The following is a 12,753-nucleotide window of genomic DNA, read 5'->3' on the forward strand; positions in this document are numbered from 1 at the left end:
TCGGCCAAACTACATCTCTAACTTAGAATAACTAAGCAAAGTAACTCCAAGTAAGGGTAGTGTTTGGCATGGAGCGACCAATTTAGGGTGTAAATTGTGATCAAATGGTGTAACTCATTATCAGTTTGCATTGACAACTAATATTAGTCTCCGCCTATACGACCAACCCTACTATTTAAGAATTTGCATTGGTCAACGCCTCAGATGAGTTGTATCGACTTAAAAAATCAGCTAAACCAACTGTAACTTGTAGCGTCAGTCCATCTAATATCAGACCCAACACCTTATTTAAATCGGGTTATAGTGTTCGTTTTTACCTTGCTAATGATCGTTTTTCTTGTAACAAAAAACTTCTTTGTAAATTAATTATTTTCACAATCAACTTATATTTTACTGATGTGATGATATAAATGTTTTAGACTAATTATGCTAAAAATATGCTTTGATTAATAATTTAATCATAAGCCAAGTTAAGCTAAATACCACAAATGAGCACAAAATTTGGGTTCAAGTTAAACTAAATATCGTTTCTTGTATGTTTGGGTACACATTAGTATACACTCCAAAAGAAGAAAAAAATTAAATGAATAAAAGAATTGTATTGGATGACTCAACTCTAATACAAACAGATCCAATTTGAGCGAAAACATATAGTACTAAACAAGTGATTGTGTTATCTCTGCTCTCCTTTACTTTTGAGTTATATTTGTGCTTAATTTAAAAAAAGAAAAAGAAAAATTGTGCTTATCAGGTTCACTCAAACTAATGGACAACTTTAATAACCCAAGGGTTGTCTAACAACACTTACAACATGCGAGAATATATAGATCTCAACGAGCAATAATGCTAAGCAAAACAGAAGCAATTTGTGTACAAGCATGCACATAATTGGATGATTGTGTAAAAATTTGTTAGTTTGTTAGTGTATAGTAGCGAAACTTTTTGTTTATAAAAATATCTATTATTTTTCATATATCAGCTTAGATTTACTTAAATATAATGGTCGATTAATTTTTTTTACGCTAGGAATGTTAATATAAATATTTATTTATCATAATAATAATGCATGTGATTAATCTTTTTGTAAGAAGTAAATATATTTATGTAATTTAAAAATCTATTTAAGCACAAATGGTTCAATCACGGTTCGACCCCGGTTGGATCTTAAAACTTGAACAAGTGTCTCGACCGGTTTAGTGATCGGTCCAGTTTTCTAAACATAGCTTCTTCCTATAGTACTAACTAAATGATTGTGTTTTCGAAAATGTTTTGTTGACACCTCACATACCTATACCTCTAGAGAGAGAGAAATAAAATAAAGAATAGTGAGAGATATGATTAATGATGTGATGAGAAAATAAGTGAGAGATAGGAAGAGGAAGAAGGTGGAATGAGATGGAAGAGAAATAGAGGTGTGAGCATATTATAACTCGTTGGGTTTCCTAAAGAGTTATGATTCATACACATCTCTACCTCTTTTCAACTTTTATTTTCTATTTATTTCTCTCTTCTTTATTAATCAAATTGTCTATCACATCTTTATTTTTCCTCCCATTTTTTTCTATCTTTCTCTTTTTCCACCTCTCCACACAAAATAAGTGTGGAAATATAATTATTCTTTCTAAAAAGAGTTATTGTAAAGAAATGGTTAGTTATTTTTTTGAAAGGGATTAAAATAACTTAATAAAAATTGATTGGGAAATACTATTTTCATGTAAACATGATAAAAATGTATACTTATTTTTAACTGTAAAAAGATATGTTTTAATTATGGATGTTAAAGTCAATCTTTAACAGTTGATGATTGTCTGGATTAGTTTAAAAATTCACAAATGTTTTGTCTAGAATATTTTCTATGCAAAAGTTAGTTTTCAATCAATTTATTTTGAATACCTTTTTTTTTTTACATCGAAAAGATAAACTGCACCCGTCAGGAATTGATCTCTGGATTTCCCCTACCCAACTCATATCTCTCTGCTTCTACCACTTGAGCTATCCTGCATGGACTATTTTGAATACTCTTATTTTTGGTACATCGGAAAGATAACTTGCGCCCGCCAGGATTCAATCCCTGGACCTCCACCTACCCAACTCATATGTCCCTCAGCTTCTACGACTTGAGTTATCCTACGGGGACTATTTTGAATACTCTAATTATAATGATCAAATAAAAGTTATTAAATAATTTTCAAACTAGGCAGAATAATTTTGTCAGTGCGTGGTTAAATGGACTTTGGTAATTTTTGTCAATGACTTTTGTAGTTAACATGGACGTGGCACTTTCAAAAAAAAAACATGGACGTGGCAAACCGTGACTACTGGGCTAACTCGATCCTCTCAAATTCAGGGCCTGCTTAAACCAAACAATTTGATCCAACAAGTTTTTGACAAAAGAGAAAGATCCAAGAAGTTATATCAAGGAAGTTATATCAAAGAGGCCCTCACAATACTTCTCTGTGTTTCGACCAAAAACAAAAAGTACTTCTCTGTGTTAATAATTATTATAAAGAAATGGTTATAAAATCTAAATATGCCAATATCCCATGACAAAGAGCTAAATATAAAAATTGAGTTTAAAATGCATGATGATGTTACTTTGTTCTGGACGGCTGCAATGTTGTCAGGCACGAAAGCATCTCCGTCAATAAAAAGGTGTGCACCTAAGTACTTGTTAGGAGAACGAATTGAATGACTTGGAAAGGAACATCTCATCTCAACTCACGACCGATCGATCACAAGAGGGATGAGATACAACGAACTAATACGTGACAGCCAAAGGTTAGCCACATGATTTGAAGTCTCACGTAAGCGACTTCCCTGCTTACTTGTCGTAACAACCTCCAAAGGCATCAAGCCTATAAATACAAATTTCATCATCCATTTACATGACGTGTTATTCCTTCAAGCATTTACACTTGATTTCTACTGACTCTCGGGAATTCTCCCCCAAACACCTAACTGACTTGAATATGGACTACATGTCATCATCAGTTTGAGATAGGATCTTGTTTTATTCTCAGGACTGAGCAAACTTAGACTTTTTTTGTTACAGAGCAGACTTATAATTGTAAGAACGTGTTTCATATATGGATATTAAAAGTTGTATTATTTTGCTTTTCGTGCTAATTTTTTTTTTCATCAGCAATTTTTTATTATTATATGTTAGGAAATGTATTTTAATATTAATATTCTAACATTAATATTTTATTATTTCTTCGAATAAAATTAATATAGAAAATATTCAAATAATAAAATGTGAGTAAATACATTATGATTGTATAAATATCTAACGATATAAGGATATAATTATCGATATAATCATGGATGCATCATCATGTACAAGTACCATTTGTGGGTCACTGCACTAAATTGCCTTCCTTATTGCAAAACTGTCAGCTATACATGTCAAGCCGGATTGTAATGCCGCCGCAGATTTCAACCTTCCAACTTCTTGACCAAGTCTGGCTTGAAGAGGGTCACTTGGGTTTAGATTTTTCTTTCAATCAATTTGTCATTATCTTACGTTCATTTTGAGTAACATATGCTGTGATGCTTAAAAAATAGTAACAAAGATGTTCGAACATGAGAATTTGAGTAAAATTTCTTTTGACCACCATAAAAGATCAAGGCAGAGTGTGGTGATTGTTGTCCTTAAGATCACGATGGAGTATCAAGTTCCACGGTGAATAATAGCAGCAGAAAACACTCCGTCCTTCAAGTTAATATAAGTGTTGTGGAAAGATCACGTAAGTGAGGTTGTCTAAATGATTCATGAGAAAGTTTGGATTAAATCACATTAGAGATGTGAGTTGAAATTTCTATATTTTATTTATTAATTTATTTCCAACTTACTTATCTCTAATGTGATTGAATAATAGTTATTTAACCCAAACTTTTTCATTGGTCATTTAGACAACCCCAAGTATAAATGTTAAAAATGAATAACATGTTATCGTAAATGAAAAATTAAACAATTGATAGACTCCAAACTCACGGCGGTTGTCTTTGCAAGTGTCTACGAATCCCTTAAGTTAGACCTCCGAGCGGGTAAATGGTCTTTGGCCCTTGTGCCTGAGTTTGTTGTGTCTCAGCCTTCAATTGACCGAGCTCACACCTGCCGAATGAAATGTTTCTTCCCGAGTCAATCAGTCTATAGCCGTGTCTTATGAAAAATGCTTCAATGCACTCTTCTTAGTCGGATGAGATGTCCTCAAATCGGGCTGACTTAGAAGTTTTCCGAACAGACAACACCTAGTACAAATCCTCCGCTACTACTTTTTTTTTTTTACATCCCAATATACATTACATCTATATTCTTTTATCTTCTTGTCATTTTTTCTGTTTACTAATTTTGTGACTCTATAATTAAATTGAGTGTTTACTTATCCCTTTTTTGTTTTGTTAAAATATAGACAAGAGGATGATGGTAGTTGTTATCATCCCCTGTCCCCACGAAAGCTTAGTAATGATAGATGGCGGGTTGAGCAACTAGTTTCATATGAGTCATTCCCGAACATAGCAATTGCCAATTTTCTGCTGCAGATTCCAACCGTGTCATCTTTCCACGTAAATATATTCATCTCTTTCACTTTGTTGATTGAGAGTTCAAGTTCATTCACTCGTGTTCTGTTTCTGGGACCTCAACGCACTCACTCACTCACCACCACTTTATTCTTCCTTGTTCACAAATTCTCTGTCACATTCAGTCTCTTCTGTTTTCCATTGGAATAAGTTCTTCCCTTTCCATTTTTCAACTCCCACCACTCATTTTTTATGAACAAAATCCACAACAAGAGAATAAAAGAAAGATTCATTGTGCCAAAAGCTTATCAATTTGACTTCAACTTGCTTCTCCAAGTGATTATGTAAACCCTTGTACAGTTGATGCAAACATCCTATAAATTACCAACCTATAACATCAAACTGTTGTTGTTTTTATCCCTTGTCCTTTGCTAGCTCTTTCTCTTTCACTTTGTTGTTGTTGTTGTTTTGTTTCTTTTGTTGACTTTTGAAACCTGAGATTCAGAATATATGGAACGTGGGGTTCTTGATGGTATCATCAATAGGCTGCTTGATGTAAGAGGCAGACCTGGGAAGCAGGTACAGCTTTCTGAGGCAGAAATCAGGCAGCTTTGTCTTGTCTCTAAGGATGTTTTCATGAAACAACCAAACCTCTTGGAACTTGAAGCACCAATTAAGATCTGTGGTATGTTTTCATCAACCCCATATTTGTATATCCTAGTCAATTTAATTTTATTGTTTGATCATGTGAGTTTTGTGATGACTTACTGAGTCACCTTTGGGTGTTTACTGTAGCATGTGTTGATTGTAGTGACTGACATATACCTAAAGGCTAAAGCTATACCATAACTCTTTTCATACAAAATAGTTATGATTTAGAGTTGTTTTTAATTATAGGCAGAGGGGAAATTATTATTATTATTGAACTGGAGATAAAGTTTGCAACATGGGAAGCTTTGGTTTGTTTTTTTGTTGTTGGTAGGATTGTGTATATCTGACCCTCTCTAAACTCCAGAATTTGTGTTTGTTCGATTTAGAATATTTAGTTTCTGAGATAGGCTTTAGAAGTATGAGATTTTGATTAGCTTTGTTAAAATTCATTGTATGATCATGTCAAAGTAAAAAAGACCCTTCTCCTTGAAAGGGAAGAAGTCCTGTTAAATTTGTTTGTGTGAATGTTAAATTGTCTCTTCTTATACTATCCTAGGTTTTTTTTGTCATAGAAGCATAGCATATGGTTCATTCAACTTGAGGTTTCCTCAAAACTTTATCTTAGTCTGGGCTCTGGATTATTTACAACATGAGTAAGACACATTTTAGAAACTTATTGTGAATGGATTTTTATGACACAAAATGATGTATAACACAAAACTTAGTATATGCATCACATATTTTAACTTGTAAGCAATGACACATGAATTTGTTCATTGAGCAATTCAAGTTCCTTAATTTACTATGATTGCCAAGCCACTTCTGTTGGCATATGCTCTATGACACTGTATGATTTACCGAGTCCACAATTTTTTGTTGTCCTGAATGTTTTCATGCAGCTTCAACTGAAAACCTAGTGTAGTATCCGTGATTTATGTGTGTGTGCGGTTTCTTGTTTTTTAAACTTAATTTTTATCTCAATATCTGCTGGTTATATTCATAGAAATCTAAATCTATGGGACTAACAAGTTCATGATAAGACAATTTAAGTTGTAAACAAGGCTGAATCTCTATTTTATCAACATATTACTATGATTTACACTAATGTGACTGTTTGTAAGATTCTTAAAAAAAAAAAAACTATTGCTGGGGCATAAGTGCCCTGCTTGCAATTTTAGTCATTCTTGTTCTGCTTCCCATTTTCATTTTTGTCTGCTCTTTGGTATAATTTGGGGCAGTTTATTTGTATTTTTAATGATAACTTTTCCAACTTTTCATCTGTTGGCAGGGTTTGCATTGATAAATACAGTACTGTTGGTAGGATGAGATTTCCATGCTTTATATGTTCAGTAAAGGTTTAAAATGATCAATGAAGAAGTCTAATTGCACCTGCTCCCTTGTCTTTTTTTGCTAGGTTTATTGTTTCTGTATAATAAAAATTTGCCTAGCTTAGATGGCTGTTAAATTACAGTAAAAATTTCTGGAATGCTAAAGTTGTTGTAACAATTCAATGAAATAGTATGCTTTTATATCTTTTATGAATGAAACTTCTTTTATCATTTTTCTGACATTGTTTACTAGCTTTTCTATATATTTCATGCTTCATTCTTGCTTCAACTTTCTACATTATCTAGCTGAGTTAAAGTTGATTGTGTGTATGAGGTCTCACTAGCTGATGCTATTCCAAGTTCATTTCAATTGGTCATTGACTTTCATCTGTGTCATCAGTTTCATTCTATTGGGAAATTGTCTTCTGCATTATATGTAATAACAATGAAACTATCTCATCTGGCAACATATTTGACATCCCTTTGTGCATCACACATTTAAGCTAGAGTTTTACCCTTTCCTACTTTTCAAGCTCATGACAGAGGATTTTCCTAATTTATCTGCTCATATTGTCCTCATAAAGCAGTCAAGAACTTGTGTTTTCTGCAATATAATTTAATTGTATAGAAAAAAGAATAACTATGCACCATTATTGTGGTCTATGATAGTGTCTTGTGAATTAAGATTAAAGCTAATGTCCTGTTCCATTTCACTATGTTCCCAGGTGATGTCCATGGTCAATATTCCGACCTTCTGAGACTTTTTGAGTACGGTGGATTCCCTCCTCGATCCAATTATTTATTTTTAGGTGACTATGTTGATCGCGGGAAGCAAAGTCTGGAGACAATATGCCTTCTTCTGGCGTATAAAATAAAATATCCTCAGAACTTTTTCCTTCTGAGGGGTAACCATGAATGCGCTTCCATAAACCGTATCTACGGATTTTATGATGAGTGTAAAAAGAGATTCAATGTCAAGCTCTGGAAACAGTTTACAGATTGTTTCAACTGCTTGCCTGTGGCAGCTCTCATTGATGAAAAGATACTATGTATGCATGGTGGACTCTCTCCCGTATTACACAGTTTAAATCAGATAAAGAGTTTGCCGCGTCCGAGTGAAGTCCCTGAAACTGGTCTGCTATGTGATCTTCTGTGGTCTGACCCTAGTAGTGACATTCAAGGTTGGGGAGAAAATGAACGAGGAGTGTCCTATACTTTTGGTGCTGACAGGGTGAAAGAATTTCTTCAAAAGCATGATCTTGATTTGATTTGCCGAGCACACCAGGTTTCATATCCCTTTTATGTTACGTTTTCATGTGTCATTTTGCAGTCCATAGTGTTTAAGAATGGGCTAGTTGAAGGAAATAAGAGATATGACCCACGTGCTCAATGTCTTAAGGTATTGGTTAAATATGTGGTGTCTGGGTTCTCTTGGTGCAGGTTCTCCTGCTTTTCAGGCTTCTCTTTCTTCTATCGAAATTCAAAAGTCCTCACCACCAATGTGGTGGCCAGGCGGTGTGTCATAGGGGGAGCATTTGGGATTTTGTCTTCCCTAAGTGGTGGCCCAACATTTTAAATATGCAATTACAACAGGATTTCGATTGCAGAATGTGCTGATTTTATTTCATGTTGCAGGTTGTGGAAGATGGATATGAATTCTTTGCTAACAGACAACTAGTAACAATCTTCTCGGCGCCTAATTACTGTGGGGAATTTGACAATGCTGGTGCCATGATGAGTGTGAGTGAGACACTTGTTTGCTCTTTTCAAGTATTGAAGCCTCTAGATAAAAGGGCTAAGTCTGTCCTTGGGAGCACAACTACAGTTAAGCCTAGTGCTCTTACAAAACTCAAGGTATTTCGATTTTCTTGAATCCAGAAGTTTTACATGTTTATAATGTTTAAAAAAAAATGTACCTAGAAATGACAAAATCAGCAACTATTGAGGTATTAGTGTGTTAGTCTCAAAATTGCATTCAAATTCATCGCAAAAAGCTACATCAATTCAACTATTTATCTGTCTATTTCCTTGAAATACATTTTCAGTATCTATTATCTTAAGTGCTGGAGTTTATCTGAAAATTATGCAGACAGCTTTTCAGTTTTAGTATTTACCTGGTTAGATCCTAGGACTATATCGTTCTCTCTGAAACACCTGCACAATGTTATGAGATGCTTACATCTTTCTTTTGTTTCCCCCACATTGCCAGCATCCGTTTCTTGGTGCTAAAGCATGACCTGATGGAACTTACTTTTGTCAGAAATCTTTGGTACCGAGCCAATGTTGACTTGGAAGAAGTGCTATGACTTTTATCAGTGTTCACTTCAATGTGAAGGAAGAATAGAAGTACCAATTATCCAATATAACACAAGAGCTTTGAAAAATTAAGGGCGACTGAATTTTTGTTTCTTCTGCTGGCTCAGTTGCACCTTAAACAATACTGTCAAATACAAATGGAGGAGTCAGGTGTCACTTTTCTTCTCTTATCACCATCACCTTTGCAAATCTCCCTTTGTATTATAATGAAGCAATGCAGAGTACCTTTAAACTTCATTTAGAAATTCAATCAATGTCACCATTGTGAATGTTGCCCCTCTTTAAGACCAATGTCACCATTGTGAATGTTGCCCCTCGTTTAGACCCCTTGCAAGGTTCAAATTTTTATGTTGACAATTTCTTTTTTCTTTGGTGGCCTGAAATACTTGATGTTATGAAATTTATGAGGGCTACTTATTGCCTCACCATTTTATCATGAACGAAAGATGATGTTTTGATCAGGGTGTGTTCTTCGAATGTTAATAAAATTATGAGGGCTCCTTAGAGCATCTACATCCATCATACTCACTAAAATATCTACACATCATTTTTTCAATTTCCCATAATGTCACATCATCTACCCCATTTTACTAACTTTTTACTCCAACTCAACAACTTAAGAGTTTCTATAGTGGATCCCACCATCAACATCACATTTGTATATTTTATTATTTATCTCTATTTTAATTAATTGTAAGTGCTTGTAATAAATACAAGCTCACATTTCAAGTTTAGTGTGGAGTATCTATTCTCACATACTCATCTTTGTCATGTTAGAATTGAATATGTACTCCAATGGTAATAGATACTCATATGAGTATGTATTTAACATTAGATACTACCATTGGAGATGCTCTTAAGACAACATCTTCCTTTTCATGAATGGAAGATATTTGTCTAGACTAGGGTGTTCTATAAATGTTATGAAAATTATGAGGGCAAAAGCTTGAAATAGATCAGAGTGGACATTCCCAAGTTGGTGAAAGAGGAGATAACTCTTCCCTATAAGAGATCGTCAGTATATCATTAGCACCCTATTTTGTAGGTCCGAGGTGTCTCTCCAAGCCTTACCATTTTTCCAAAAACTTAAACTTGAAAAATAGTAAAAATAATAGAAAAATATCAAATCTTATTTTGAAGTAATCATTTAAAGTTTTTGATTGGTTGTTTCTATTTAGTATTTACACTATGCTATAAAAGAATTATATGTGCTTAATATTTTCATCCTTCAATTAGTTGTTCTTAGCTAATGTGAGAATTTTAGCTTATATCTCATAATTCCTAAGATAACTTCCCTAAAATCATTACATTATGATATTTAAACAATTAGTTCGTCAGACACCCCATTGATAAGCATTTTAGTACACACGACCAAATGCTCATTTGGATCAAAGTTGTCGTCATTCAAATCTAAGACCTGAGCTTTAAAATTATTAGGAACTTTCACGACGTTGATCTCTACAAAAAAATGTTGAAACACTAAAACATCATCTACAAAGTGGTGGTTCTTCATCCCTCATTCCCTGTGTTCGAGTCAGGTTTTCCATGGAGAGCTTGATTTTATTTCCTGAACTCAACCAAGTTCGCAATCAAATCTCAAAGCATGCTCTCTTGTATCCCTCCTTGTGGAGGAAGATCAGTCAGCATTCCTTTGCGGGTTCACACCATGGTTTCTCACTATGAAGTTGTAGATTCAGGGATGAGGACTAGAAAAGTTCTATGAGGCCTTACGTTGCATGCCAATTGTTCAAGAAAAACCTGAAAACATGATTGGCAATGGCCGGTCATAACAATCATGTTTTACCTGCTGGGGTTTTACTCAGTTTGTCTTTCACTAGGTTGTAACCCGTGCGATGCACGGTTTTTTTCTATTTTTTAAAATCAAAACAATATTGTATCATATTATACAATATTATAATATTAAATGAATTTTATTTGCAACCAAAACAAAGGGTTTTAACATCTAACCATATCCCTTCACTTTTTTCTTTGATATTCTTTATTTCAAAATTAGTTATTAAACATAAATGAATTGTAAAATCAATACAAGAGATTTGACAATGACTTTTTTCTATTTACAAAATTTAGTTGAGAATAAAATTTAAAAATCCAAATAAAAAATATTTAGAAATAAAATTAATATTAATCATAAGATTGTTTCCAACGTGATTTGGCACGTCATAAGTCATAGGGACCTCTAATTCTTTGTTGGCGGAACTTCGGGCCATCCTGATTGCGTTGGAAGTACTTGGAAGTGAGTCCTATTCTAAGGTCATCATTGAGAGTGATTTGGCGGAGGCGGTCGCGATGATTACGTCGTCGGCGCGTTTGGTTAATCCTTATTTGGAGATGGTGGAGGCTATTCGTCGTGCAATCCCACCTAGAGTGGAGGTTCAGTTTCATCATGTTTTTTGGGAGGCCAATTGTGTGGCGGATAGCTTAGTTAAGGCTGCTCATGTTTTTGGTTTTGGGATAGGATTCTGCATTCTCCGCTTGCGGAGTGTCATCACCTGTTATGCCAGGATATGGAGGAGGCTTGAGCTGCTCTTTTTGTTCCTCTAGCTAAGCGTTGTTTCGCTTTCGGGGCCATGCCCCTTCATGTTACGAAAAAAATAATAATAAGGAAGTAAACATTGCGATGCAATGTGAGTTTTCACTTTGATTATTACCTCCTATATTTGATACTAATATCCCCTTTGAGTTTATATTTTCATACCAAATTAGACTATGATATTTTATTTTCATTTTGTCTTTTATTTATTTATTCTTTTGTTGCAAACGGTAGAATGGACACTTCAGTTCATGCTCCAAGTTATTAGAGTTTATGCTTATCCACAATACAAGTTCTATCCTCTCACTTTCTTCTTAGGTCGAGGACATTTTCAGGAATCCATCACTATCTGCAGGTTCTCTCATCAGCCCCGCATAGAATTAATCTTTGCCTCTCTCACTCACACACACACACAAAAGTAAACAAAATAACAAACATATTAAAACTGACTTAACAGATTAAATCTAAATTGGTGCCCACTGAGAACTTCCCACTTTGAGGGATAATAAATTGGCGTCTTCTTCATATTACACAACCTCATCATATATCAATGTTGATTCTCATCCAGTTACAGAGGATATGTACACAAGCATTTTAAAAGCAAGTGGATAATGGGGGGAAAAATTCTCATTTTAAAAGCATTAGATATTTTAACCAAGAGACAGACTAAAAGTTATATTTGTCACGAGAGGCCGATGAAGATTATTCAAATGGTCATTGTGCAATCAAAGAGACTATCATAAAAATAAATACATGAATTCAAATCACGATAAAGAACATCCTGCTAACCATTTTTAGATAACTGAAATATAAATTAACACCAAGAAGTAACCACATGATATTATCCCTCTAGTTATCCATCAACGTAAGAGAGCTACATGTTTAATAAACTGAATTTAAGGCTATTGCTTGCACATGAAATTTTTTGATATAATGCTACCGACAGTTCAAACACATCTGTATAAAAAGATATCTTTTACTTGAGTAATTTAATCCATAGTTTACATTAGAAGCAATCTGTTTCACAAAGATTGTGTCTGTAAAATTATAAACCAGACAACAAAGATATGTAACAACTTTATGTGATATTCATAACTTGGGTCAAAGTCAAAGCTAAAACTAATGGACTTTTGAAAAAAGCGCTTCACACTTCAATTTTGTTGTCAAATGTAAAACTGCATTTAAACTTGAACCTTGTAGTCTATAGAATAAAGCCAAATGCCAATGGCCTCAGGTTAAAGGATTCTAAATTTTGTTAACATGATAGGAAGTATCCTAATCAGAATAACAACACTTCACCTCTCTCAACAAATCTCTCTCTTTCCCCGACCACACAAACACATAAGAGGAGAAAAATTGTGTAAGGAGGGGTTATATAAGTACCTG

General features: G+C 34.1%; 1 protein-coding gene across 2 annotated transcripts; it reads left to right on the top strand.

Moving 5' to 3' along the window:
* The first annotated feature begins 4,443 nt into the window (after positions 1–4,443).
* Positions 4,444–9,277, top strand: LOC130717169 (serine/threonine-protein phosphatase PP1 isozyme 3-like). 2 transcript variants are annotated; one of them, XM_057567306.1, is made up of 4 exons: positions 4,444–5,206; positions 7,226–7,785; positions 8,136–8,354; positions 8,761–9,277. In XM_057567306.1, the coding sequence occupies exons 1-4, from the start codon at positions 5,032–5,034 to the stop codon at positions 8,785–8,787; spliced, it is 981 nt and encodes a 326-aa protein (XP_057423289.1). In that variant the 5' UTR covers positions 4,444–5,031; the 3' UTR covers positions 8,788–9,277. The 2 variants fall into 2 exon arrangements, with proteins under 2 accessions (XP_057423289.1, XP_057423287.1); XM_057567304.1 differs by having other exon boundaries at positions 4,447–5,206; positions 8,710–8,905.
* The last annotated feature ends 3,476 nt before the right edge of the window (positions 9,278–12,753 follow it).

Source organism: Lotus japonicus, chromosome 5 (genome assembly GCF_012489685.1).
Source record: "Lotus japonicus ecotype B-129 chromosome 5, LjGifu_v1.2".
Lineage (NCBI taxonomy): Eukaryota > Viridiplantae > Streptophyta > Magnoliopsida > Fabales > Fabaceae > Lotus > Lotus japonicus.

Excerpts from the sequence above, each read along its gene's own strand:
- LOC130717169 (XM_057567306.1), top strand. The coding sequence starts at position 5,032 with ATGGAACGTGGGGTTCTTGATGGTATCATCAATAGGCTGCTTGATGTA. Across the intron at positions 5,207-7,225 it reads AGCACCAATTAAGATCTGTG|GTGATGTCCATGGTCAATAT; the intron begins GTATGTTTTCAT and ends CTATGTTCCCAG. Across the intron at positions 7,786-8,135 it reads TGATTTGCCGAGCACACCAG|GTTGTGGAAGATGGATATGA; the intron begins GTTTCATATCCC and ends TTCATGTTGCAG.